Source organism: Neopelma chrysocephalum, unplaced genomic scaffold (genome assembly GCF_003984885.1).
Source record: "Neopelma chrysocephalum unplaced genomic scaffold, ASM398488v2 Primary Assembly neopelma1_65b, whole genome shotgun sequence".
Lineage (NCBI taxonomy): Eukaryota > Metazoa > Chordata > Aves > Passeriformes > Pipridae > Neopelma > Neopelma chrysocephalum.
This window is the reverse complement of record NW_020897723.1, coordinates 2,065,492-2,092,157: the sequence shown is the minus strand read 5'-3', so window position 1 is coordinate 2,092,157 and position 26,666 is coordinate 2,065,492. Positions and strand designations below refer to the sequence as shown.

The 26,666-nt window shown below is 37.6% G+C and overlaps 1 protein-coding gene across 20 annotated transcripts in view; it reads left to right on the top strand.

Annotated features, from left to right (window-relative positions):
* The window catches only part of RBFOX1 (RNA binding fox-1 homolog 1), a 1,129,454-nt gene that overhangs the window by 609,879 nt on the left and 492,909 nt on the right, over window positions 1-26,666 (top strand). For 15 of the 20 annotated variants that reach the window (XM_027684195.1, XM_027684196.1, XM_027684193.1 and 12 more), the window contains one exon: window positions 1,292-1,339. The exons of 4 other annotated variants lie outside the window; for them this stretch is intronic. In XM_027684195.1, coding sequence (XP_027539996.1) covers window positions 1,292-1,339 — 48 coding nt within the window. Of the gene's footprint in view, window positions 1-1,291; window positions 1,340-26,666 lie in introns of those variants that run through there. One more of the 20 variants, XM_027684208.1, reaches the window with a different exon arrangement.

Here is a 26,666-nt window from a genome sequence, read left to right as displayed (position 1 = left end):
TAATTCACTGTAAATTAAAGTGTATTTCCAGGAAGCCTTGATTCATCTCACTTGGTTGAATTATCTATTTTTTTTTTAATCTCATATGGCTTAGGGAAGAACTCTTTGGCATTGAAATAATACCAGTCCTTCATTTAAGATGAATAAGCGTGTTTTTGAAGAAACAGAAATTCTTTATTTTATATTTGTTTTAATTTTTTAAAAGGAGCTGCTATTTGCTATCAGGCTTAAATTTTTTAATTTATGTGGCAATAGTCTAAAATCTGATTAGAGTAGTTCTAGCTGCAGTGAGAGCTTGGGAAAGTACTTACTTTTAACAAAAAATTGTCCCTCGTCTGTATGTTATTTTTCCAATAGAAATCTCTAAAGTTGCTGTACATAAGCAAAGTTTACTTCCAAGAATACCCTCACCAGAGAAGTAAAGTTGAAAAGAGAATTAGTAGGTCACTTGTCTACAGTTTAATGACTTGAACTCTATTTGGCTTACTCAGCTTCCAGGAGTAACTTGTAAAAAAGGTGACTATGAAGCAATAAATGCCTTTCAGACTATATTTTTTGTGATAATGGTTATCTCTACATGTCTTCAGGTCTGCTGGCAAAAACCCAAAGGTTCAATGAGTCAAAATATTTTAGGGATGAAAGGACCATGTGTTGGGTGTTATTAGGTTTAAGATTATTTGTTTGACTCCTGAAGAAAACGTGTCCAAAATATACACATGTATACATGTCTATATATATATCCACACATACACACATGTTTATCTCAAATAGAGGTTTTATTATTCTTACATTTTGCAATAAGATTCAGACACAACTATCTATCAAGTCCAAGTTAGCACTCAACAACAGGCAGAAGGTTGAGCAGATTTTCCTCTTAAGCTTACCTTTATATTTTTTTAAGCTTCCATCACTAGTTTATTAAAAAGAAAAAATGAGCAAGCAATATATTTTCCTCAAGATGCAAGTAAAAAAGAAAACATATACTATAAAATCACATTTTTGTCTTATGAGCTGCTACACAATATTGAAACAGGTTTGGGTTTTTTGTGTTTTTTTCAGTCCTATCTCTAAGTTTATGCACGTAGTAAAGTTTAATAAACATTAATTAAAGGCATAATACTAACCACTGTATATTTAAGTGTATTATATATATAAAAATAACAGGTCATTAAAGTGTGATAGATTGAGAAGTCTGCTTTTCAGAGTTTGATGCCCTTTCTTCAGGCTGAGTTATTTCCCCACCCCTGGTTAATGTGCTTTGTGACACAGGATTCTCTGTTTGTGTTTTCAGGACACTAAAGCAGAGTCCAGTTCTGGTGTAGAAACTGAGGACAGAAAAGTAAGTGGCTTCTTTTTATGCAATTTGTCAGGCAACTCCAGTAGGTGGGTTTTGCTTTGATTGTTTTTTTTTTTTTATTTTTGGGTAAAGCATGTGACATTATGTGTGTATGTTTTATAAAGTTTTCTAACAATAACTTTCCTAATGCTGTATTTTAACTTCTATGGAGACAAATAGTTTTACTCTGCTAAATATACGTCTTTTAGAAATTTGAATAACTGCTTGTTCAGAGGGGAATTACAGTCTTAATTGGATTATACTATGAACAGTTTAAAAGGCTGTTGCACTTCCTGTTCTTAATTTTCATTATTAACAAAATTATTATGTCTTTCATGATAATATTGACATACCAATGTAAGTATTTGTAAGACAGCAAGATAAGGACTGTTTTTTCTTGCTTTATAGGTGGTATTTTGATGCTGATTTTTTTTTCTTTTAAAGGGTTTATTTAAAAAATATTTCCAGTTTTATTTTGTGAACTAATATAAAATGCATTTTTAGCAGTGTCCTTCACCTTACTTATGGTAAAAACTAAGAAATAAAGGCATCACACAGAAGCCTTCAATTAAAAAAAAAAAAGTCAGAAGTAGATATCAATCCAGCTTTAAAGTATTTTGTCACTAAAGAGAGTAACCTGTTCTGTTTAAAACTCTATTTCTACTGAAAATACTGGAGCTAGAATGCAGTTCTGGATTACAGATCTGTGCAGTGTTTCTCTGTGCCAAGTAAGTAACTGAGTTTGTGAAACTGTTGAGCACGTACATGTAATTTGAAATCTCTACCATCAGCTGGCCCTCATTGCTGTGAAACTGGGCCCTCCAGGCTGCAGCTTCGGAGCATTCTCTTTAATGAACGTGTCCAGGTGCTTCCACTTAGGTACATATTGGTTTAAAATATGTTAAAATGCACTTTGGGACTTTATTTCTAAACGCCAAGTTCTGACTTTTTTCCTGTGGGCATCAACTGTTAAACCTGCCCAACCCAAAGGGTTTTTTTTTTATTATGTGTATTACAGGAAAAATTGTCAAGAGCCTGACAAGCTTTGGACACCAGTTTTATTCATGTCTTGTATTTCTTTTTCCTTTCATTGCAGCTTGCCTTTTGTTTAGCAGAGGTATCAGCCTGATACCAGTAAACTATTGTGGGGTTTTTTTTTTGTTGTTTATGATAGGATGGTTTCTCCCTCAGTGTGAATTACAGGAGCTGTGTATCTCATGGTTCCTCTTGGCCTCAGTGACTGCTCTGAGTTGGAGTGGTTTCCTGAGGAGTTGTGTCCATTTTCTGTGACTCGGGTTATCCACACCCACCCAGCTGTCTGACTCAGAAAGGGGCACCTCATCCAGTGTAGAATAAGTGATCTGACCTTGTCTGAGACAGCCCAGGCCCTCGGACTGAGCCCGTGAACTGAAATGGAAGAGCACGACATTCCATGTCATCCTATGATTTATTTCTTCCCTGTCCTGGTGTGCTCACTTCCCTGTCCCGTCTTGCTCTTAGAAGCAGTGGCCTGAAGGTGAGGGGACAGTCAGAGGGTCTCCAAACTTACTGTGGAACCTGGAGAGTCTCTCTCTCTCTCATTGTCTCTCTCTTACTGAATCCTTGAGGTTGAAGATCTGGAAGTTGTCCGTCTTAAAGCGCTGAGTTCCATGAATTTCTCACCCTTTTGCCTGTAACTCCTGGTGCACACAGACACATCTTCAGGCTTACAGACTCCTCTCTGGTCCTGTCTCACATCAGACATGAGGTTTTGGGCTATGGTTTGTTTTTTTTTGGCTTGGTAAAAGTACAATGTTGATCCCATGACAATAACAGTGTTCAATGTTCTGCCTTCCACGGGCAGAAACTGGAGGCAGCAGAAAGGATTGTCTAGAAAACCCTTAAATTTATCTTCTTCATTTTGGTAATTTGTGGAAGAACTTTGGAAAAAAAAAAGAAATGTGATAAATACCTGCTGTTACATGACAAGTTTCAACTTTTCTCTGTGTTTAGTCCCAAAAGCTTAAGTGACAGTTGTACTTCACAGTCCAGGGAAATAGATATCCAATGATCTGTGCAGTGAGCATCAAATAGAGATACATCAATCTTGGTTACTAGTAATGCATTGTTTCATGTTTGTTGAAAGCATCAGTTAAGAGTTTAATGTAAGTCATAGGAGCTGAAACATTGGAAATAAATATTTTTATTTCATCTATCTTGAAATCAAGACAAACTACTGCAATTAGGACATGCATCATTAGTATCTAATAATTTGCACTTCCATAATGAAATATACTCCTAATGAACTATATCATTAGCAATTAATGGAAAATTTTCCCCGCTAACCACAAAATACAAACCTGCAAGGTGCCTTTTCTCACATTCTTTTTTTCTCTGAAGTTTCCTAATCTCTAACTTCTGAAGTAGAAATTTATGTAACCGCGACTAAATTGTTTCCTGGAGGCAAACTCAAATTTAATAACTGTATTTAGTATTTTGAAACCTATTATTCTATAAATTACAAAATACCATTTGGTTATCATAACCACTTCATCACTGTGATCTGTCTCTCCTTCCATTGTCTTATACTGACCTTTTTGTGTAGGATTCTATTTATTTTCTACAAGGATAAAAGCTCTCAGGTTTGAGGATAAGTAGTGCACAATCTGCTCTAACTGGCCTGTATAATTTTGCATTACTAACTTGCACTTACCACTGACAGCAGTGGACCAATAAATGCATGCACAACCCATTTCCTACCCAGTCTATGCTCTTTTCTTTCTTTGTCACACCCAAGCCTCTTTTTTTAAAAAAATTGATCTCATACCTTCTCTCTAAACATTACAATATTGGATGTTTAACGAGTCACGTGATCATGGAAATGTCTCAGATTTGCTTCTCAAAGAAACATATGTGGAAACATGACCCTTAAATTTTCACAAGAAGAAACCTGTTAAAAACATACCAAATGTGATTTTTATAAAAATACCCTGATAGCTGAAGCTGGTTAGGGTTTTGGATGGTTTGGAATTTGAGTCATCATTTCAAAGCCTGTGATGTTTTGCTCTTGCAAGGGCTCTGACAGATGGTTGGGTTGTTTTTCTTTCTACCCATGTTTTCTAATAGAACTGTGTGTGTTGGGCACAAACAAAATGGTTGTGGTTAAAGGGAATTAATAAAGATATTGGCTGTTTTTCCAAGAGGGAGACCATGTGGAATCCTTTGCAATCTTCACTTGTAACCAAACTATGGTCTCTGTGTCCACTCTAAGACTGCCAATATGTACAGCCTTGTTGTTGTTGCTCTTACATCAGCTTCATCATCTCCTGTTACCTGAAAACCATACCCCTAATAAATCTTCCTTGGCTTTGATTTCAGTTCACATCTTTATTTGGTCTGAACAATTAAGTTTTTTTTTCTTGGTTTTTTTTCCCATATGTTTATATGGGATTTGCTTTGAACAGGAATCTTTGAAAATATTAAAATAAGAAACTGTAAATGAGATTTTCACAGTCCTGCTCTGTCTTTGAGGTCTGAAGAGAGCACAAAGGACATACTTTGTTTTACTTTGCAATTGTATTTGTCGTGTCATCAAATGAATTCACGGCAACGCTGTGAAACCAAAACTGATATAAAGTTATCCTCCCCCTGTTCCCTGACATCCCTTTCGTTACAATTCCATCTAAGATGGAAAACTGAGACACCAAAAAGTGAATGGAAAGTTAAGTTACAGTGACCTTTCTGCGCCGGGTAACTGTGTTTCAGCTGGGTTTTGCTGTGCGAGGAATGTTTTATTCCTCAGCTTTGGCTGCTTCATTTGTGGTTTATTCCAACCCTCTCCCAGTAATGGGCTGTGTTTGCTGTGATGTGCAGGGACATTCTGCTGCCTGTTCCTTGCAGGCACGATAATGTTGCCCCTTAAGCAGCAGCTCCGCACCATTAACGAGGGGGCTCAAGGTCACTCAGGGTCTCCTGCTTCATTTTCCTCTCCTGAAAAGGAAAGCAGCTCATGGAGAGAACATTTTTGAGATGCATCTTGACTTTAAAATTTACCACTTTGGAGCTCAGAGGCTTTATGAGAGCAATAGAGTTTATGGGTGTGCATTAGGGCAATAACCTGATAGGTCAGTAAGTTGGAAAAGTTCCCTGTAGTGACATAATGTTTCATAACTCCCCATTACCTTCTGTGGGATCTGGGATAGGCAGTAGTGCCTTTCTTTTTCTGTGCCTGCTGTGGAAAATATTTTATCTTTTTCTTTTTTTTTTTTTAGTACCTTCTGTCAGTGGATCTCAAATTACCTCACAAACAAATTAAAAACACCTATGAGGAAAGTACTTACAGTTATATTGCTGGAGTTACATATGGGGAAATAGAAGTGGGAAGGGGAAATGTAGGCAAGGTTATAAAGTGTGTCTGAGACAAAATGAGGAGAAAAAGAAACAGCATTACAAATATATTTTGCTTTGTCTATTCTATGGCTACTTAAGTTTTTGGTTTTTTTTTTTATAGTGATGATATGAAGATTTTTTCATGACAGTATAAGGGAAAATTTTTTTATTAGGAGAAAGAATATTTATCCAATTTCTCTAATCTTCTTCAGGTTACTGTGGGAGGGGTTTAACAAGGGTATCAAATAGTGAGGAGCTGATAAGCATCATGGAGGGACTCAGTGAACTATTGACATCAAAGATATGGATATATTCTATACTGTTTAATTGTAATCCCTTTTTCTGCTGTTTAGGGGCTCACTAGCAGTGAACATGAGTATCACTTTTATTCCCTTGTGAAGGGATCATACAATCTGAATAATTTTGTAGGTTTTTGAGATGTATTTTTGCTCCCATTAATAGAAATTAATTTTTTGATGAGAGAAGATCACTGACTCCAACGCATTGGTAAGGAAGTGTCTAAATTGTGTTGGAATAGAGATTTAGAGAAAGGTAAGGAAGTTTTGAACATTAATGAGCCTTCTGTTGTCTAGTAGGGTGAACAAATGGACCACACAAAGTGGAGAGAATTGACCAGAGGTTCAGAAACCAGGGGGAGTAACCCAGGAGGGAGAATAATGAGCTGTTCCAAGAATAGTATCCTCCTGTCACAGTACACCAGAGGTTGGCACTGACATCCCAGCTCATGCAAGTCAGATTTCCATGGCACTTCTTGAGGCTTCCTCAGTACAGAGCTGGAAGTTTTCACAGCTTCCTCAAAAGGGTAGAATTATCTGAAAGGGGGTGTGGTGTTTGTAGTTTGTTTGCTTGTCACCAGAAAAGTTACTTGAAATTCTTCACAATTATTTTAATGCAAGGTCTGTTGCACTTCAGATATCCTAAAACTCAGAAAGCTGAATCAAACCCATAGTCTAAGTTGTTTAGGCATCACTTATTGTTTTTCTTACTACTTTTAGTGATATTTTGAAATCAAACGGGTTTGTTTTTTTTTTCCTTTTCCTTGTCTTAGTTTATGTTCTTTTCAAGTAAAAACACTAATTCTGGAAAAAAACAGGGAGCTGAAAGTTGCCCTGGAACTTAACACACTGCATTAGTCAGCCTAATAAATATTGGCAATTCTAATGTGAGGAAACCCTCAGAAATGTAGTCCCTTTCCTGGCATGTGGCTTGACACAGTGCAGAGCCTTGCTGCAAAGTTCCACGTTATTTGAATGCTCTTAATGTCAGTCCTATTACTGCTCTCTTGTTCCTCCTGTCACTGACATGCAATTATGGGATTTCACAACTGAAGTGATGACAGTTGCTCCTCTGTGTGTGTGTGTGTCTGTCTTTCCCCTTAATCCAACTCTATCTAGCAATCTGTAATTTGATAAAGTGGAATTGAAGTGACAGACGTGACAGAAGTGCCAAAACAATAATTTGACCTCCCACTGAAGTGTCAACGTGTTCTGCTGCATGACTTTTACATATGCTGAGCACACAGAAGGGACATGGATAGTATATTTATGGTGCTGCAATACCTGGGAAGGCAGTGCTAAAAAAAGCTTTTACTACACCGTGTCTTTTTGCCAATGTGTTCCATCCTTAACCATCACCTTTTCTATCCCTGTGTTACTATGTACAAACATGATTGCTATTACAAAATAATTATGTTTTTATTAGGAAGGTTGTTTTTTTTTTCAAGTCTTCATTTTGAAAATATTTTGGTAAATCTTTAAATTATAATTCTGCGACCGTGGAGAGAATTAGTTCTCGAAGGGACTTTTTTATTTTACTTTTTTTTTTTTTTTAAATTTCCTCTCTCTTTAAATAAATTTCATTAGGTATATGAGACATTCCTGCTAATAACTCCTAAAAATCTCACAGAGCTAGAAACAGAATTCTTTTATATGCCTGAATTAAAAAAAAAATATTTTCACTGAAGTAAATGTATGCACAAGTTACTTTGGCATATATTCATATGTACTGTACCTGCACTGCATAGAAGTAAATTATATTTCATCTTGGGACAAGGAAAGGGACAGAAGAAAGAAACTTTTTGCTTTAATACTCAGCTAAATATAAAGTTAAAATATTCAGATTTGGGGGAAAAAAAATCAAGTGGAGAGGGAGAATTGAAGTCTGATGCTAATTATCTGTCAAAATTAACTGAAAAATAATTCATGGGAGACTGAAGCCTTGCTGAACTTTTGATTACGTCTGGCCATTAAGTTTTCAGTAGGTATAAGAACATAGAGGGGAATTGGCTTTTGAAGTTCTACAAAAAAGGGAAAAAACCCACAAATCTATTAGTATGCTGTGAATGGGAACGTGTCTTGGACCTTCTTTGTGTTTGTGAACTGATAAAACTTTACAGCAATGGGAAAGTGCAACTTCTGCTGCTGTGTGGTGAAACTTTTCCTTTTGAAAGGTTTGGGTTTTCATAACCCAGACTCCACTGCACCAGGAAGATAGAGTTGACCTTAGCAGCTGTCTTAGCTAATAATTTCCAGTTATTAGTCTGACCTGTCAGATCCTCTGCAACATCCCAGATACCAAGGCCAAATGACCTGGGTTTAAATGCTTTCACTGTGTCTCAGTCTGTGCTTTTGTATTGTACACATACACCAAAGTGTTTCATGGTCGTTGTTGCTCTAGAGAAAAGCAAGTCTCAAGTTGATATTTTCTTCCCTGTTTTATTTTCCTGCTTTTTTAAATATAGATTTGAGAGGTTTGACAAAGAAGTTATCAGTATTTAACAGCATGTACAGATGAACCACCTTATTTAAAAACACTTCTGTGGTCACTGTCAGTTGTGGCTGGAGGGGTTGTGAGACAGGTTCCTGTGAGGGTCCCGGGTCACTTGGTCTCCCACAGTGTTTTGGAGTGCTCATCTCAAAACTACCAGGGCTTTTTGAGGGCTCATCTCAAAGCCTGCCAGCTTTCAGGCTGACCCCTTGTTGTGTTCTCTAAGCCTGGGGTAGGCTCTTTGTTTTTCAAGGGTTTTTTTGGACATGGTCTAAGGAGCACTGAAGGGGGAGGGGGGTCTTACACTGCCATGAGCAGAATTATCTCTGTGTCAGGCACAACAATACCAAGTCGGGGACTTTTCTTTCACTTAACTTACCAATCAACTTGCCAACCAACACAAACCCTCGGTTACTGAGTGAAAAAAAATAATATATGGGATGGGAGTTGGGTGAAGGCCAGCAGGGGTGGTTGAGGTGGGTTGTGTGAGGGTGCCAATGCCATGGCACCAGTTTGGGACAGGGCAGTCAGGTCAGGGGGTTGTGGCTCTGTGTGCAGGGCATGGAGCCAGATGGAACCAATTCTGAGCAGCAGCCACTAGTGCCAAGGGGCTGCTCCTGCCCAGTGCCTCTCTCAGCTCAGGGGTGGGCTGTGGGACAGTCCCAAGAAAGGAAACCAAAATAATTTGGTAAAAGGCACCTCAGATTCCAAAGGGCGGGTGGTGAGGTCGGGGGGATGACACTTTTAATGGTTTCTTTGCTTAATTATTGTTTTAGCCCTTTTAAATTTTTTTTTTTTTGGTAATGCCTTTTTATGTTTTTACCTCTTGGTAAGAATTCAAAGGCACATTTTAGCCAAAAATGAAGCTGGATGTTAGAGACATTTGTTTAAAATAAGAAATATGTACATTCCTACAAGTTAAACAGAAACAGTGTTCTAAACAGTGGATTAAAAGCGTCTGTTTCAGCAGCAGGAGGCAGAGGCTGAAAGTGGGTTTGACTGTTTCTGTGCGCTGGGAGCTGCACACCCTTATCTTTGACCCTCATCTTGAATTTTCCATATGGAGTAAATGCTGGGATTTCAAGACTGGGGACATTGAAATGATAGAATTTAATGACTGTAAAAACCTTTTAACTTTATCTGTTTGAGCTGAGCCTCATATTCCTAGTCACTACCTATTTTTGTCATTTGGAACTTCACTTTTGTTTTTTGACATGTGAAAATATAATCTCTGACAGGATGTGTGTGCCCTTTAATATAATTGTTTAACACTGTTACTGGATGAGCTTTGAAACATTTTAAAGCTAAAGTTAGTTTTGGGAGAAGGCAAAGAGGAAGCAAAAGGGGTTTGTAGAATCCCTCCTACCTCTGAGTTTACGTGCTTAAATAACCAACCTGAGTTTTAAAATGCTGGGCGTTCGACTTCAATTTTTGTTACAAAATTATTACCATCCCTTATTCTTGCTCAAAATGTGCTTTCTGTGTTTGGACAAACATATAATCAGTTCCTTGAGGCAGGTGAGCTGTGATGGCAGCAGGTGGAGCAGGTCTGTGTTTGCAGGGAGACGGAGCAGAAACACAGAGCTGAGGAACTCCCGGGAGAACTTGGGATAACGAGCCCACTGTGGGAAGCCACTTAGTGCCCTGCACTCCTGGACAATTGGAGAGTTTATCCAGCTGATAAGAGTATTTATTCTTGCAGAAAGCTCCCAGATGGTAACATTTAGCAAATATATCCTTCCCTTCCTCCTCTTACACATCAGGCTTGCTGATAGGCTTTTTATTAGCACAGTAATCTTCCAGATGCTGTTTCATTAAAGTGAGGTACAGAGATATTTTCCATTATTTTTTTTAATTCCTAATTTTAGGAAATGCATTCTGATTTTCTTTCTTTAAAATTGCAGGACAGTATCTCATATATTAAGTTTTACAGATTAGCTGATTAATCTTGCCAGAACATTTTTAATGGAATACTTGCCAACTTGGCTTTTTCAGTTCTCTAAAAGGTAAAATAAACAAATTAGAGATTGTAATTTGTAAATATATCCAATTTCTGTGGTTAATTCAAGGTTTTAGAAAATGTCAGATGTTCTAAAAGAGGGAATAGAGGGATTGAGGAGGCATAACATAAATGAAGTGTTTTTCCTTGACTCTCTGTGTCCTGACAGTACACCTGGGATGTATCGAGTGAACCACGTTGGACTCACAAATGTTTATTGGCCATGTAGAAACCTCAATTCTTGAAAGTACCAGCACTTTAGAAGGAAGTGCATGTCTAAAAGCATTACAATATAGTTTTTTTCTGACTGAGAACATGTCTGTCTGTGTTTGGCCATATAAGTGGTTTTTTCCACATTTTCATTTTCCTTGCAGCAAGGGGAATAGCCACGGTTGACTTAACAGGTCTTTGAAACAGGTGTTCTCTTTTCATGAAGTATCCTTAAAGATCCTTATTGGTCAGGTGGCAGCCTGGAGATTGCATGTTTCTCCAGGGGAAAAAAAAAAAAGGTAATGCCAGTTCTTTTATAATTCTTCTAAGTCTTTATAGTACAGCTCCTGTTAAAAGAAACCCACAAACATGCTGTTAGAGAGGAGGTTGCAGTTGCTTTGTCTTTAACACCTGACAGACAGTCTGACCTCAGGCAGCTCCTCTGTGATGCAAAGCTTGCATAGTCCAGGATCTCTTCACTGAAACACAGAAAACTTAGAAAAGGTACTTGAAATTTGTGCAAAGAACTTGATGCAGGCCGGTGCTTCCTTGTTCTACATCATGAAATGGAGAGAGTTAAACAGCATTCCCTCTGTATCAAAAAAACTGTATCTCTATGGAAAGTTTAAATTTTGACTTTGAAAATTGAAATCCTTTTAGGAATTGAACTACATGTTGCATTTTTGCATTTGTTCTCCTTATAATCAGTTGCAAGAGGTTTCTTATGGAAATTTTTAGGAATATTAGGTATTCAAAAATCTCATATATAAGTACCTTTTTCTTGCTACTCCATGTCATCAACATGACTATGGATGAGGAAGGAGGTGTATTGACCCTTAATGCATATGGGCTGATGGATCCTATGCCTGCAGCAATGTGGGAATCTGTCTTTGAATCCTACACCATGAACCTTTGGAGCTCTGTGATTCTTCCTTTCTATGAGCCCCCCCTGTTGGTACCCAGATATTGTTCAGGATTTGGCTCATTGTGGGGGTTGTTTTCAGGAATTGAGGCTGTCTGAAAACAGGGATCAAAATGGAAGTATTGCTTATTCTTAACAGCCTGACCACAGCAAAGGAAAGAATGCAAAGCCAAAGGATTTCATCCCTTGTGATGGGTTGGCTGAGGCCAGCAGCTGAGTTACCCCCAGCCACTTGCTCATTCCCACCTGCCCAAGAGGATTGAAGAGAGAGAGAGGAAAGGCAAAAGCAAGAAAAATCGTAGATTGAGATAAAGATGGTTTATTAAGTGAGGAAACCAAAAAACCTGAACAAAACCAAAACCCAGGAGATGCAGAGGAGTCTGCAGTCCCCACCTCTCACGTGCAGGCTGATGTACAACAGCCTGAAAAATGGAACCTTGGAAGGCACAACCCTTCACATCAACACCACTCCCTGCCCTCTTCTCCTGCCCTGGTTTTGTGGCTGAGCGTGATGTCCCAGGGCATGGAAGATTCCTCTGGGCAGTTTGGATCAGCTGTGGCCTCTCCCCACGATCACCTGCCACCCTGCTGCTCTCTGGGTGTCAGGAGGAGCAAGAGGAAAGCCTTGGTGCTGTGCAAGCCCTGTTCAGGATAACCAAAGTGATGGTGTGTTATCAGCACTGTTACAGGGAAGATCTGCCAGGAAGGCCCAAGCTGCTGAAAATGTTTGCAAAACCAAATTACAACAGCAGAAGAGGATTCCTCTGGCCTGTGAGGAAGCTGTGCTTTTCCTCCTCCTGAGCCAGCAATCTCTTGTTCATACCCAGTTCATACGTGGTATTTATTTATTTGTAGTTGAAAAGAGTCTGTAACTCTTTGAGCTGTCTCCCTTCACTGTGCATCTTCCAGCACTTCCTTGGGAAGCAGAGGACAAGTTTCCCCGCTGTTAATGAGCGGGGAAAACCTTGTGGCATTTGTACCTGAGCTTAGACTTGTCCTCTCATCTAGGCACAACTTGGTCAGATGGCTTTCCAGGAGCACAGGCATGGCAAGATCATCAGTGGCAGATTGTTTTCGGCATATTTGAAGGGGACAGACTGAATCAGACGATTGTTTTTGTTTGCCAAATTAATATCTGGGATGTAATCCAACCTGATTAACAGGATGGCTGTGATTGGATCACGAAAGGGTAAGCAGACATTTGGAAGGCTTTTTTCATACCTGCTGGCTCTATTACTTTCCCAGTAGCTTGAACACATGCAAGAATATGCTTCTGTCCAGTAATCCAATTCATTTCTCATTGATTCCAGTTTGTCTTTTTATGTTGTGTTGGATCTTTTGCCAGGTAAATCTTTTCTCTGTAGCAATAGATTGCTTTTTACAGCTACCTGGATGTCTGGTGCTGGGCATTTAGATCAAAACTTCCTAGTTCCATTATTTCAGAACTGACTTCTTCAATGGTGATGCAGAGTGTCTTTTCCTCTAATGAAGCCTGATATTATAAGAGAATTTATATTTAAATACATATATTATATATATCCATATTTGCAAATTTGAATATCTATGCATTTTCTATTGTCTTTGAAACATTATTGATGAGTAAAATAAGGGTTAATGGAATTTTTTTCCCGATTTTTCTTACAGAGTTATGTTTTATTGTCTTTCAGTTTGATGGATGAGACAGAGACTATGGTTTATATATAAACCATGTGCTTTTCAGATTAGATTGATGTAATCATAGCAGTTTTGCACAGTTCAGCTAAAAATTTGTTCTTGTTGATCAAGGTCAGGAAAGTCTGGGGATTCTGCCATTTATCTCATCTCTTGAGTACTGAAATAGGACACTCAGGGCAATATTAAAAGGACTGGTGTACAGCCATGTCTCACTGTATCATATTTGCTATCTAACAGCTTGTAAAAAAAAACACAACTCAGGTTATTTCTAAAAAAAAAATCCCAAAACAAACAGTATAAATAGTGAAAGAAGAGTGCTGATATTCAAAGCCTAAAAATAAAATTTTGTTTATCCTTTTCCCCTCCCTGACAGCAGAGTAACGTACAAAAGCATGTTAATTTATCTTTTTTTTTCCTTCTAGATAATGGTGATATGCATTATGCAATATGGATACTATGCAAGTGGCAAACATTTGGTTGTGAATTAAAAAAAAATCTCATCTCTGTTACTGTCTTTCACTTTCAAGACTTGGTATGAAGACCAGGGCACACAGTAGGTTTTTTACACGTGTGAATTGTTAGAAATCCGGTTGGGAACATCTGTTCTGGCAAATTTGTTTGATGTATTCATTAAAACCTTGGTTTGCTGTGGTCTTTTGCTGAACAGGTAAATGGTTAGTGAGTGATGTAAGACAAAATTTGCAGGGAGAGGTAAAATCTTATTTTATGAACTGATGTCCTGTCACACCAACTCCATGGAAAACATTCTTTGTGCCTTAGATCCTCACAGTTGACACTGTTACTGCTACATCCTGAAAATTTTTGAGGAAATTTCTTACGACAGTATTGAAATAGTTTCGAAAAGTAGGGAAAACTGAAGAAATTTGCCCCTCTGTGTTTTTTTATATTCTATAAAACACTTAAAGAACTGTGACACACTGCTTATTAAAACTGTGTATTAAAAGAGAAACAAATTTTCAATTTTTATTACAGAGTCTAAGTAAAAAAGTAGAAAGACTAAGTTGAAAACATTTAGAACCAGTATTGCAGCAAATATGTGAGAATATTAAAATTCAATAGCAGGCAGAAAAGTAACACTCCATCTACTCATTACAGCTTTATTTGAATCAAAGTCAAAATATCCTTAAAAGTATGTGTCAGATTAAGGAAAAAATTCCAGCTGCATGGAGCTGTATTTAATTGTTTCATTCGTGTGAAGTAGGAAATCTTCCCTAATTTAGAGTGACTGAGTTTTGTATGGAAGTGTGTTAAACCATCTTGTCTTCTGCCACCCGTATTACAGTCTTGGTTTTTAATGTATTCTTGCCTGATGTTTTAGTCTACAATATTGACATGTAATTTCCTGATGTATTTTATTCTAAAGGATTAAGGCATTTCATATAAACACAGATAATGTGTAGTAGAAATGAAATTTTTCTGCAGCTAGTTCTAGGGAGGCAGTTAAATGTGCCAACTTAGTTTTCTGTGTTTTTTCTGTTTCCATGTACTTACAGAGCTCTCACTGATTTGATACATGAAATATATAATGTGGTTCTTGTATAATTTTTAATTTTGCTCCAGCTAGTGGACTTTATGGAATCTGCTTTTACACTGTATTACCCTTCCTCTGGGATGCTTGAACTTTGTCTTATGTCTTTTCACTTCATCAAGTGCATAAGGTGTCTAGTTTTGATCTGAGCAAATATTAGCTTGTGTTTTCCAGCTGCATTTGTCATCTAACTTCTTTCCCAGAAATTGGATCGGATCTTAATTGTAGGCCACTTTCTTTGAAGGAGCTGTGTGCCATCCCACATTCCCCACACTGTGCAGACTAACCCCACAAACACCACGTGCTGGAGTTCTGGCCATTTTTTTGTTTGCAGTGAGAAGCAAATGATTTCCAGGAACATTGAAATTCATCCTTCAAATCAGCCCTGGTAACTTTATTTACACTCACTGGCATTTCCAAATGAATTTCAGTGGAATACAGCTGCATGATTGAAATTCCTGAGAAGAACCTGCAAAAACTTTGTAATTCTGGGCATTCCCTCAACACTTGCCATAGCCATTAAGATAATTAAGACCAACTGGGTGAGGTTGCTCTAATTACTTTATAGCTTCGGCAAGAGCTGTGATTCCAGTGAGACTGAGTCTTACGGCACAAGGCAAAAAAACCTCCATTTACATCTTGTAAATGGGTAAAGAAGGCCCAGAAGCTTGTGGGGGCTCACTTGCAGTGCTTAGAGCCTCCTCTGAAGCAGATGCAAATGTTAGTTGTTGCTACAAGGTCTGAAGATTCTTGGATTCCAAAACTTTTAATATACGTTCCTAAAGTCAAGTCTTCACAGTGTCATATTTTTAAAGTTCTGCACGCTTTTTAAGAATGTTAACTGGCACAAATTCTACCAAAGAGTGTCCATGTTTATTTTGGTGTCCCTGTAGGCTGAACTCCATTTGGAATTTATTAACTTACTGCATTTAAATTAAACAGTAGCATACTCAGAGCTGATAGGTTGTAATCTAATATAGAAGAACCAAAGGATTGAGTCAGACCAAGTTATTCTGCATGCTGAAGAACTTATCTTTCAAAACATCGCTTTTAGTAGTTCATTCACATCAAACACTGTTTCAAACTTAATTTAAAAAGCTCTGAAACTTCATACTCACTTTAAAGAAGTTGTTCATGTAAATGTCACAAACTGCTCTTACCTTGCCTTTCAATTTCCTGTGCATTCGAAACCTACCCAGGTTTATTGTGAGTTTTCTCGGGGCCACATACATCATATATTGGGGGTTTTTATTCTATATATCTGAATTTTAGAGTCAGACTGATGATCCGGGCTAGTCCCTAGTTAGCAAAAATTGTCTCTTTGTTGCTTTTATTTGAGCTTTGTCTAAAACATCACTCAAGCTGATTTTGGTAACCCTAAAGGTTGGTAAATCATAGTTCCAGAAACTAGAGAATGCTGTAATAATCATTATAAGAAACAAAATGCTCTTTCTTTTTTTTTCTCGGTATAATGAAGCACAGAGTCGATTGTATGTATATAGTTTAAATGTTACAAGGTAGGTACTTTAAAATATATTGTTTATTTTAGTCCATTAACTAATGAAATACGACTTTGTGCATTTGTCTCTTAAGGTCCCAAATCATAAACTATTTGGCAATGTTTTTTTTAAATTGCATGGTTTAACTATGTAAACTAGTAAAACTATTTAAACTGTTAATTAAAAAAAAAAGCACACCAAAGAAACAAAGAAACAAGGCAAGCATGATTATAGATTACATGGCATGTTTAGCCATATAGTCACTCAATATGAATGTTCTGCTCCCATGTTCTGCTTTTCCTTGAGAATCATTTTTTCATTTATGTATTCAGTGCTTTTCCATATAAATGCTACTAATTCCCTCAGTATCTTTTATTAATACACTTGTGTGTACTGTTAAGGCTGGATTTTTAGGTTTAAATGTTTTACCTGCCTGGTTGTGTTTTCCCATGCTGATATAGCTCCCATAACCAGACGATGGCAGTGTAAGCTCAAAAACTTATCTGTCAGTGAGTAAAACCTCTCTCCTTTATAAATGGAATAGGTGTTGTTTTTATTCCTCACCCCCAACGACTTAATTTCGTAATAACTTCCAAGTTATTTTAAGGCTTGCTAATCCTCAGCAGAAGCAATGCTGAGGGTTCTCCATTATTGTACTGTCAGCTCTTCTGAGTGTTTATTGTACTTTGTTTAGATCTGATACAACACCAAAAGATTTTTTTCTACTGACTGTATATTATTTTTTAATGTGGCGAATTCTCGCTCCACTACAACTATTCTTTTATGCATTTTGCACAACAAAATTTTGAACTTGATCAAAATGGCTTCTCTCAAGCTACTCTTCCTCTTTCTGCTTCTTTTCTTTGCTGCTGTTTGTTGAATATATTAAAAACTTAAACATTCCAATGGCCCCACCCCTGTAATACATTAAAATAGAGCTGCAGTTCCATATTTACAGGTGGCATCAAGTCTGTGTATGTGACAGCAGCTGCTCTTTCTCTGCATCACACAAGAACCGGGCAATGAAGAGATGAAATTAATTTAAGGGATTACAAAATACAGTTTACTGTTCAGGCTGGCATCTGGAAACTACTCCTAAAGGGTATTTTTCTGTGCTTCAGCCTAAAATGAGACCACTTTTCGTGTCCAAGTGGCCTGAATGTGACAGAAACCTCAGTTCTTTCCTTTCACTCTTTCACCTCCCTCCTCCTTTTCTCCCCAAACTCTTGATGTCATTTAGGCATTATTTGTATTAGATTATTTGATTAGAGTGAGAGGATTAGGGCTGGATTATGTACCCTTGATAAGGATTTCCTTTTTATTTATTTCTTTCTGTTCATAATGAGCAAAGAGAAGCTTTGGTTGCCAATTCATAAAGTGGGAATATGAATGATATAATACAAAACCAGCTTGAAGGATTTGGTGATAAGTCAGAGAATTGTTCTGGGATGATGCTTTTGAAAATAGAGTTTATTTTATTTATTTTTGTAATAGTCTTGATGAAACTCTTCATAAAAACAGTTCTATTAATTTGTTCAAAACACAAGTGAATACATTACTAATCTAAAAAGTACACAGCAAACCCCACCATTTCTAAAGCTGAGATTTGCTTTGTTCTGTAATATGATTGTTATACTTCAGCAGATTTATCTGAGTGCTTTTCTTACCTGTAATAGTGAGGTTTATTTATTTATTTATTTTTCCTTGCTGCTGTGCCTGTGACTGCTGAATAACTTGAGCTTTCATAACAAGGTTGCTGTTACGATGCTGCTCACAAAAACATTTGCACATGAATCCCTAAGGGATGGGCTCATACACCACGGTTGACATTTATATGAGAGGGTGGAATTAGGAGTGGATTCTTTCACTATAAAACTCCAGTGGAAAACTCTTGGGGATAAACCAGAGAACCACAACTATTAGCTTGCCTTTTCTGGGCAGTCGATTCAGGTCTGCCTTGTGTGGCCTGCAGAGCACATTGCAGGACCTGCCTACTTAGCCAGGCCTTTATTTACAGGCACGTTGTGGGCTTGAATGTGATTTTTTTGACTGGCAAAAAAATCTGATGGGGGCATAAGTGCCATTGCTGCTTGTTGGGAATGCTGTTTTTTTTAGGAATTATAGTAAAGCAGGTGTGTAAGTAATAAATGAGAAAATGCATGACCTGTGTTATTCTTTATATTCTTTCTGCCGTGGCAGATGAACTGCTGATATGATCACGTGTATTGTCTCACTGTGCATTTGATCTCTTACATGACATAGTATTGGAAAGTGTAAACTGGAGCACAAGAAAGTTCTAAGTTCGGAATTAGAATCACACTGAGCTGTTTATCAGAATTTTCAAGTCTGATAAAACATATAGACACAGCTGTTTATATGGAGGGAAAGGGAAATTCTAGTTGATAAACACATTAATGACATCCAGCTGCATTCTGTACACAACAGAAGTAAGAATAAGTTCTTGCAGAAATTGAAAGTTGTGAATTTACTTAGTTTGGCTCTTTGTGTGTTAATGGCAGTCTCTGTATATGTTTAAAGCTACCTAGAGTAGCTATAAAGTCTAGAGAGCTGATTAACCCAAATGGATCTGTGGCTCTGTCCTTTGAAATCATGCAACAAAGCATGGGATTTTCAACTTCTATAACTTCTCTAATTGTTTGCCTTGGTTTTGTTTTGTTTTCCTAATATTGGCTTTTCTAATCTTTATTTTTTCAGTAGCTAATGAAATATCTTTGGCAACAGTCTTGTTTATTCAGTTTCTACCTGTTGCTTTGGTCTTATCAGGCTGATTTTATTTGTACTTAAGAATATGTTAAAAAGTTAGGCTAAATTTAGTATGTGTCATCCCTTTTGTAACAGGACTCTTTGAAGGAATAAAGCACATGTTTATGGTGTTTCCTCATTATTCAATAAGCTGTTTAAGGTTTAATGAAGTTGGAATCAACTGCCAATGAAATTTTAATATGGATTTAGTGCATTAGAAGTTCTGCTGCCTGATTGTTGTATTTTGAATGTGTGTCTGAACTGAGCCTGTACAGCTGGGAGTGGAGGTGTGCACTGCAGAGTTATGAGTTCCAATTTTTAAGTAAATTATTTTTAATTGCACTTTTATTAGTGTAGCAAGTACTTAAGAGTCCTGAAAGATCTTTCACCATGAATAAAAGTCAACCAGTGGTAATAAATATCTACTTGTCATTAAGTGGGAAATTAAAAAAACAAGCTGACAGAGATTCAGTGTTACATCATGGATTTCTTCCTTAATCTTGTAGAAAAAAAGAGAAACAAACTGTATGTTACTGTGGCTTATCTTCTAACTTAATATTTCATGCTAAGTACTAGCCAGTGAAAAGAGGTTCCAAAAATACCTCACCACTTTTTTCTTCCCTTTTTTTTTTTTTTTAAGTCAGTTTAATTCCTTCTGAAAATGCTGAATTGACTGTACAGTGCAAGGATTGGATATTGCCTGAAGGAACAAATTACCTGGTTAGTGAATTGGATGGAGAACTTGGCTTTTTGAGGAAGAATTCCTATTCTATTCCACTTTGAAAAAGTTGTTGGAGTCTCCTACTGGCTCCCAAAGCTTGGTTCCATGGAGAATTCCTTCTGTTATTGTTCACTGTCTCCAGTTCTGGTTGCCTGTACGGAGGCCACAGTGAAGTGACCAATTTCGGATGTTACAGTCCTTCCACAATATTCCTTGATATTTTAATTCCTTTTCAAAGGTGATTCAGCTGATCTTGTCTGATCTTTTGAGTGGGTGGTTGTTCTTGCCTTTTAGGAGTGTCAGTAACAGAACATTATGAACAACTTACTGAGCTTTGGGAAAAATCAGACAAATATCTATGTGGTAATTGGAATCAAAAACTTCTCTGTATAATTCATGACCTTGTGTGGCTCTTTGGCTGACAGTAGACAGAGATTCTTGAAGTCTCTTTAACACTTTAAGAAGTTTGGCTTCTGCTGACAGCTGAAACTGTCATAGGATCACAGAATTGTATAAGTAGGAAGGACCCTTAAAGATGATGTAGTTCCAACACCTTCCACCAGAGCAGGTTGCTCAGAGACCCATCTATATGTCAAAGAACAATATATTTGGCAGAGAATGTGATTGGAGCAAATGGTACCAAGTACTCAATTTGATAGTGATTTCCCTTTTTTACTAAATGTAGACTGTTGCCCTAAAGATACACACAAAGACCACGGTCACCTCAGATGGTTTTATCCCAGTTTCCATCAAGGAAATCTTCATGTGGTAAATTTATGCAAAAGGGCTGTGCTTGTTTAGTAATGACTAGTAGTTTTCTTTGGAAGGAATTCTGTCAGTAATACAGTCTTTTATGTAATTTTGGTCTTTTCTGAGATAAGATTGAAAAAAAAAATATATATAAGAAAAGAAGTTCAGCAGGAAATGATGCTGATACTGTGTGGTTAAGGCATAGGAGTCCTACCTGTCAGTAAAGGAAATTTAGATTGGGTTTAGATTAGCTGTTACTGTGAGGGTGGTGAGGCCCTGGCACAGGTTGCCCAGAGAAGCTGTGGCTGCCCCTTCCCTGGAAGTGTCCAAGGCCAGGTTGGACAGGGCTGGGAGCAACCTGGGCTAGTGGAAGGTGTCCCTGGTCATGGCAGAGCTTTAAGGTCCCCCATGAGATGGGCTTTAAGGTTCCTTCCGACCCAAACCAGTTTGTGATTCCATGATTTTTTAATTCTATGACTTTTCCTTGTGGGTTTTTGTGTATGACTTGTCTTGTTCCTCTTCCTGTTTAACTTCCAAGCACAGTTTCTTGTTGGAAAGCCTCAGGACAGGTGGAACTATTTATTAGGTCACAGAATAATTTTGATTATTCTAGGAACACCTGGTCATATAGGGGCATACAATTGGTTACTTTGAACTGTATTAATTTTTCAGGTACATACAAATCTACTTTAGAATAATCCATGCAATGTGGGTGGGTTTTTTTTTTATTTGCAGAAGGCAAATTATGATATTGTTGATGTGAGATGTGTGAAATTCTCTGGTTTAGGCACTTCTCTAAATTCAAACAAAGCCTTCTATCCTTGCTCACTGGTTTGACTGTTTTCTGTGTGTGATGTTAATGTGAGGCCAAGAGCTCATCCTTTGTACATTTGCTAAATAGACTGTTGAGGTGGGTTTTTTCAGCAAATTACAAACCAGTAAAGCTGTTCTTCAAACATGGGTTCATCTGCGAGATGGGAGGGGCAGGAAATCAATTCTTCTTATCTTTACCAATTTCTTGCAGGAGATAAGAATCTCTTTGAGTTCACATAGATTAATTATATAGATTGTAGCAGTTGTCTTCACCAAGCCCTGTAATAGTAAATCGGTCTTACTAAAATGGTTAATATACCAGCCTTTGAGTAATTCCTAACCTCTGACAAAACACTAATTCTTTTGTCTCTCTTTACTCTTTTTTTTTTTTAATTGGGATTGGTATTGGAAGTTTTTGAAAAGCGGATCCACCAAATGCAAACTTAAAAAAATTAAATCAATCCTGACATTTAATTAAATGTTCCAGATTCTCTTCATTATGAACACGGAAAAGCAACTCTTATTCTGAGGTCATGTAATTTCAAAATTCCCTGTAGCTGTTCTTCAAAGATTTTGTTTTATTTAGACATATATGTGCATTTATGGAAATGTACAGCTGCCTAAAAAATTCTCCCTAATTCTTGAACATACAGTTATTTAGATTATTTCTTTAACACTCTGCTTCTTGAAATTTCTTGTTGTCTCAGTCTTAAATCTTTCATACTGAATAGTTGGCAAATGGTAACAAAATTTCTGTTTCTATCTAGTGATGGTGAAAATCTTGAAAACAGAATGCAAGCAGTAATAAATACAAAAGGGGTAAATAAAAAAGAAAGTCCCCTATTGTTTGTGTTGTTATGATTTGGAGAGTTACTGACTTAGTTTTAAATGTGAACATTAATTTCATATGAATTAATAGAGACAAATGAAGTGCTCTCAGTCCCTCCCTTTTACACACTGACTTGATTTCCACTGAAGTGCCTTGTTTAGTGCCCCTTTTGCTGATGTACATTTTGGCAGCAAGGGATTAATTGGTTGGCTAGAAAGTGAAATATTCAGTGCAAAAGGACTGTTATCTAGTGACCATTATTATTCCATTTATTACATTTATATGTAATACCATATAACAATTAATAACCATTCCATTATTACATTTATTCCTCGGGAATAAATGATATTTTTTGTCATCTCTTCTGACCCTTGACAAGGGCTTTGGGTTAGGCTTCCCTTGGTGCCTGATGTTGATCAGTGTTGCTGTTGGTATGTTTAGTTCCTCCCTGTTTGAACTTTAGATAGATCTGAAATGTTTCTTAAAGATGTGGACAAATGTTTTTGTGGAGGGGCTGCACAGATGAGTGTGAAGAAGCTCAGAAGCAGACTGTGATAGTATCAATAAGATCTTTTAACAGTGTACTAGAGCCTTTTTGGCCATCTTTAAGGTGCTATGGTTTATCTGGATGCTGGAAATATTTTCTGTAACAGTTATAACACTCATTTACTTTGCACATTAAAAGCACCAGTGATTTTAGAATTTTATTTTTTTTTTAAATTTCCTTTTTAAGGTGCTACCAAGTGAATCTAATTTTTAGTATAAATGGTGTTCTTATAAGGGAAAAGTCAAATACCACCAGTGTTCTACAGAGTATGTTGGATTTTTTATGAAGAGTATGTTTTCGTTTTGTTTTTCTTTCCCAAGAACATTATTCCAGATATAAAATGCTGACTTAACATCAACTGTGAGCAAGACAAAAAAAAAAAAGAACTAATGATGAGCCTCTACCTTGGGTTTTATTCAAAGCACCCAATGACTCTCCTGGTGTTCTGATCTTAGAATTCTCAATAACAGTCTATAAATTCCCACAGAAAGCCATCTGGTCTACATAATGCTTTTTTATTATGCTTTTAATCCCAAATAAGCCAGACTCGTGGCAATTTTGTGTTATAGGGGAGCTGTTGATAATCAAAGGCAGTTGAAACTTCATGAAGATACCAGAACCTTTTGGAAATAGTAGGAAAAGCCTTTCCACTAAATTTACTTTCATGTAACATAGACAGCTAAGAAATAATTTACAGTGTTGGGCATGATAACTACAGAATCTTGGTTTGGTTTCAGTCATAGTTGCAAAAATCTGCGTGCACTGTGAGGAAGGGTGTTCCTTGGGCCTTGGCAATTGGACAACCACATGTACTGTCAAATAATGGACTTCTCTTTTAAGGTGTTCATGTACTCACACCTCCCTTAAGTCCCAGGGGTGTTATGGATGCTCGTTGGGTTATTTTTCCTGTATGGAACAATGTGGAAAGGGATTTATCAGCTCACTTTTTGATTCATGGACACTATTCCTGCTAACCCCAAAGATTGAGAGATGTGCAACTCATCTGTTGCAAACACAGAGGAGGAGTTGTGAGGGATATTTCCAAGGAGTTTTAAGCTCTTAAATCTTGACCAGGGAAGTGATTCTTCCCCTGGACTCAACGCTGGTGAGGCCACCCCTGGAGTGCTGTGTCCAACTCTGGGCCCCTCAGGTTAGGAAGGACATTGAGGGGCTGGAGCAGGTCCAGAGAAGAGCAACAAGGCTGGGGAAGGGACTGGAGCACAAGTGCTGTGAGGAGAGGCTGAGGGAGCTGGGGCTGTTCAGCCTGGAGAAGAGGAGGCTCAGGGGAGACCTCCTGACTCTCTACAACTCCCTGACAGGAGGTTGGAGCCAGGTGGGGGTTGGTCTGTTCTCCCAGGAACCAGCAGTAGGACAAGAGGGGACAGTCCTGAGCTGCACCAGGAGAGGTTTAGATTGAATATTAGGAAAAAAATTTTTGCAGAGGGAGTGCTCAGCCATTGGAAGGGGCTGCCCAGGGACGTGGTGGAGTCACCGTTCCTGGAGGTGTTTAAGAAGAGCCTGGATGTGGCATCAGTGCCATGGTCTGGGTGACAAAGGTGGTGTTGGGTCAGAGGTTGGACTCGATGATCTCAGAGGTCTTTTCCAACCAGGTTGATTCTATGACTGTATTCTGACTTTATATGAAACATTCCTCTGAGTGGCTTTCAGTTTTTGTATGACTGCATCATAGCCAGGCTCCCCTTTGGTCCTGCCCTCTGGGCTGTGATGGTGGGCAGAGGGCTGGATGGCACCAAGGAAAATGTTCTCAACTCTTCACGTTGAAAACTTTCACATTGTCAAACAGAAAAGGGTTTAGATCTGCTGAGCTTCAATGTTGTCTGCAAAATTACCTCTTTGGAGTTGGTTGAGGAAAATAAATTTGTTATCAGTATGCATATTTTTTTATGGTAACGCTGATTCCTCTGCATTGAAGCAAAAACTAAATGATATTTATATTAAAAAAAATAAATTTAGTTATGTTTTGCTCTAAAGTTTTCCTATGTGTGAGTTATTGCTTTGTTTGCTGAATTGATGAGACATGCATAGTTCCAGATAAAACAGGCAAAAATATTTAAGTGCATGGAAGATAGAAAACCATATTTTCACAGTTAGTTTTCTCCTTATAAAACACCAAGTTAATATGGTATAACTGTGATTTTACCATCTAATTCAATATAAAAACATCACTTTCTATTTTAAAAAAAATTAGAAAAAAAAAAGCTTTGCAAGTGTTTTAAATGTTTTGCTTAATAGGGAAAACTGATTCATTTCTGGGACAAATGAAAAATATCTGCACAATCTTATTTTGATGCTTGTTTTATTTTGATGCTTGTTGGATACAGTTATCATATTACACTGTCAACTGAGGTTAATATATATATGTAGGAATACACATATTTACACTGACAAAGATTTCAGCCCTCTAGGTGCTGGAAATGAGCATCGAGACTAAGGTAAAGTGGTGTTTTCATTTTTGGTTGTTGTCTGTTAATAAAACGTAAAATATGGGAAATGTTGTTTTCTAACGATTCCTTATATAAACTACAAAGTCTAAAAATGCATTTAGTTCTTTTGCTGATTATAGTTCCGTACTAAATTAAAAATCACTGCATAAAAACAGTTCCATAAAGCCAGCTCAGTCTTTTTAAATGATAGTCTGGCAAAGGAGAAATCCTTTATTCTTTCCCCCCTTGTTTTTCCTTGGGGTAATGAAAAATGAAAAATGTTGTGTAAATGTCAAAACCATCGTAAAGAATAAATCCTGGGGGTTGGTTAATGAAACCTTTCTGCCTGGTGGCAAACAGCAGGCCCTCATCACTACAGCAGTGAGCACCAGGATGCTTTGAGCAGTAATATCTCAAGAACTGTGTTCCACATTCCATCACTGATTCCTAATTTTCTTAAAGTCTCCCAGGCACCTGGTTTAAACTAAAACAGAAATGGAGCTGCTACAGCGCCTTCCTCACACTACCAACATGTTTGTAGCTCTGTGTACTGTGGAGATTTGCCATCTACTGTCCATGTGTTAAAAAACATAGGATTTACATGAGTCATGCTATTCCTTCTGTGCCACAGTTAATTTATTACATGGGTTATAGCTAAAATGAGATTTTTGTTTGTTTTTATGATTTCAGACGTGTTCTGTGCTGTCTGTGATACACATGTGTGTTCATGGAATAAGAATAATAAGAAACTGAACTGAAAAGTGAGAAAGTGTGGAAGATCCCAAAACAGAACTGTTAATAGTTCATGAAACTCGCTCTTTTCTGTTGTAAAATTGAAAGTACATATGCTGGGATGTATGTCCTTAATGATGAAATGCGAATTTCCTCTGAAAACTTCTCCTGAAAATCCTGAGTGGTCAGAGCCATGTTGATGCACTCCCTTGTTTTGCAAGTTAGACAGTGAATTTGGCCCTGCTGGCTGATGGCAGAATGTTTGCCAGCAAGTGCAGTGTCATCTGGACTGTGTGTTGTATTTACACAAACAGTGCTGGACGGGAGAGATCCTGTGCCATTTCCACTTCTGTGTTCAGAGAATCCACCAGGAATTTCTCCTCTGCCTGTTGCCAGTCTGAGCCCTTCTGAAAAGGACCTGGATGTTTGCCCTGAGCTGTTTGTAGACTTAGAACATCTGCCTTGCTCTGAGAAAGGGCCCCTCAGTGATGAAGATGTGTCTCAGTAATCTTGTTATCAAGTGGCTCCCTGGCATTTGTTCTCAACGTGCAGGAGTTTGTGAGAGAAATGTCATCACCTCTCACATATATGGAGGGCTGTGTTTCTCTATTGAACAATTGGAATGACATGATTTATTTAGGAAGTGGAAAAGGCTATTTGTAGACTCTCAAATATTGGTTTAATTTGTGCCCAGGAAGTGAAAAGAGAAGTGGAAATAGGTCT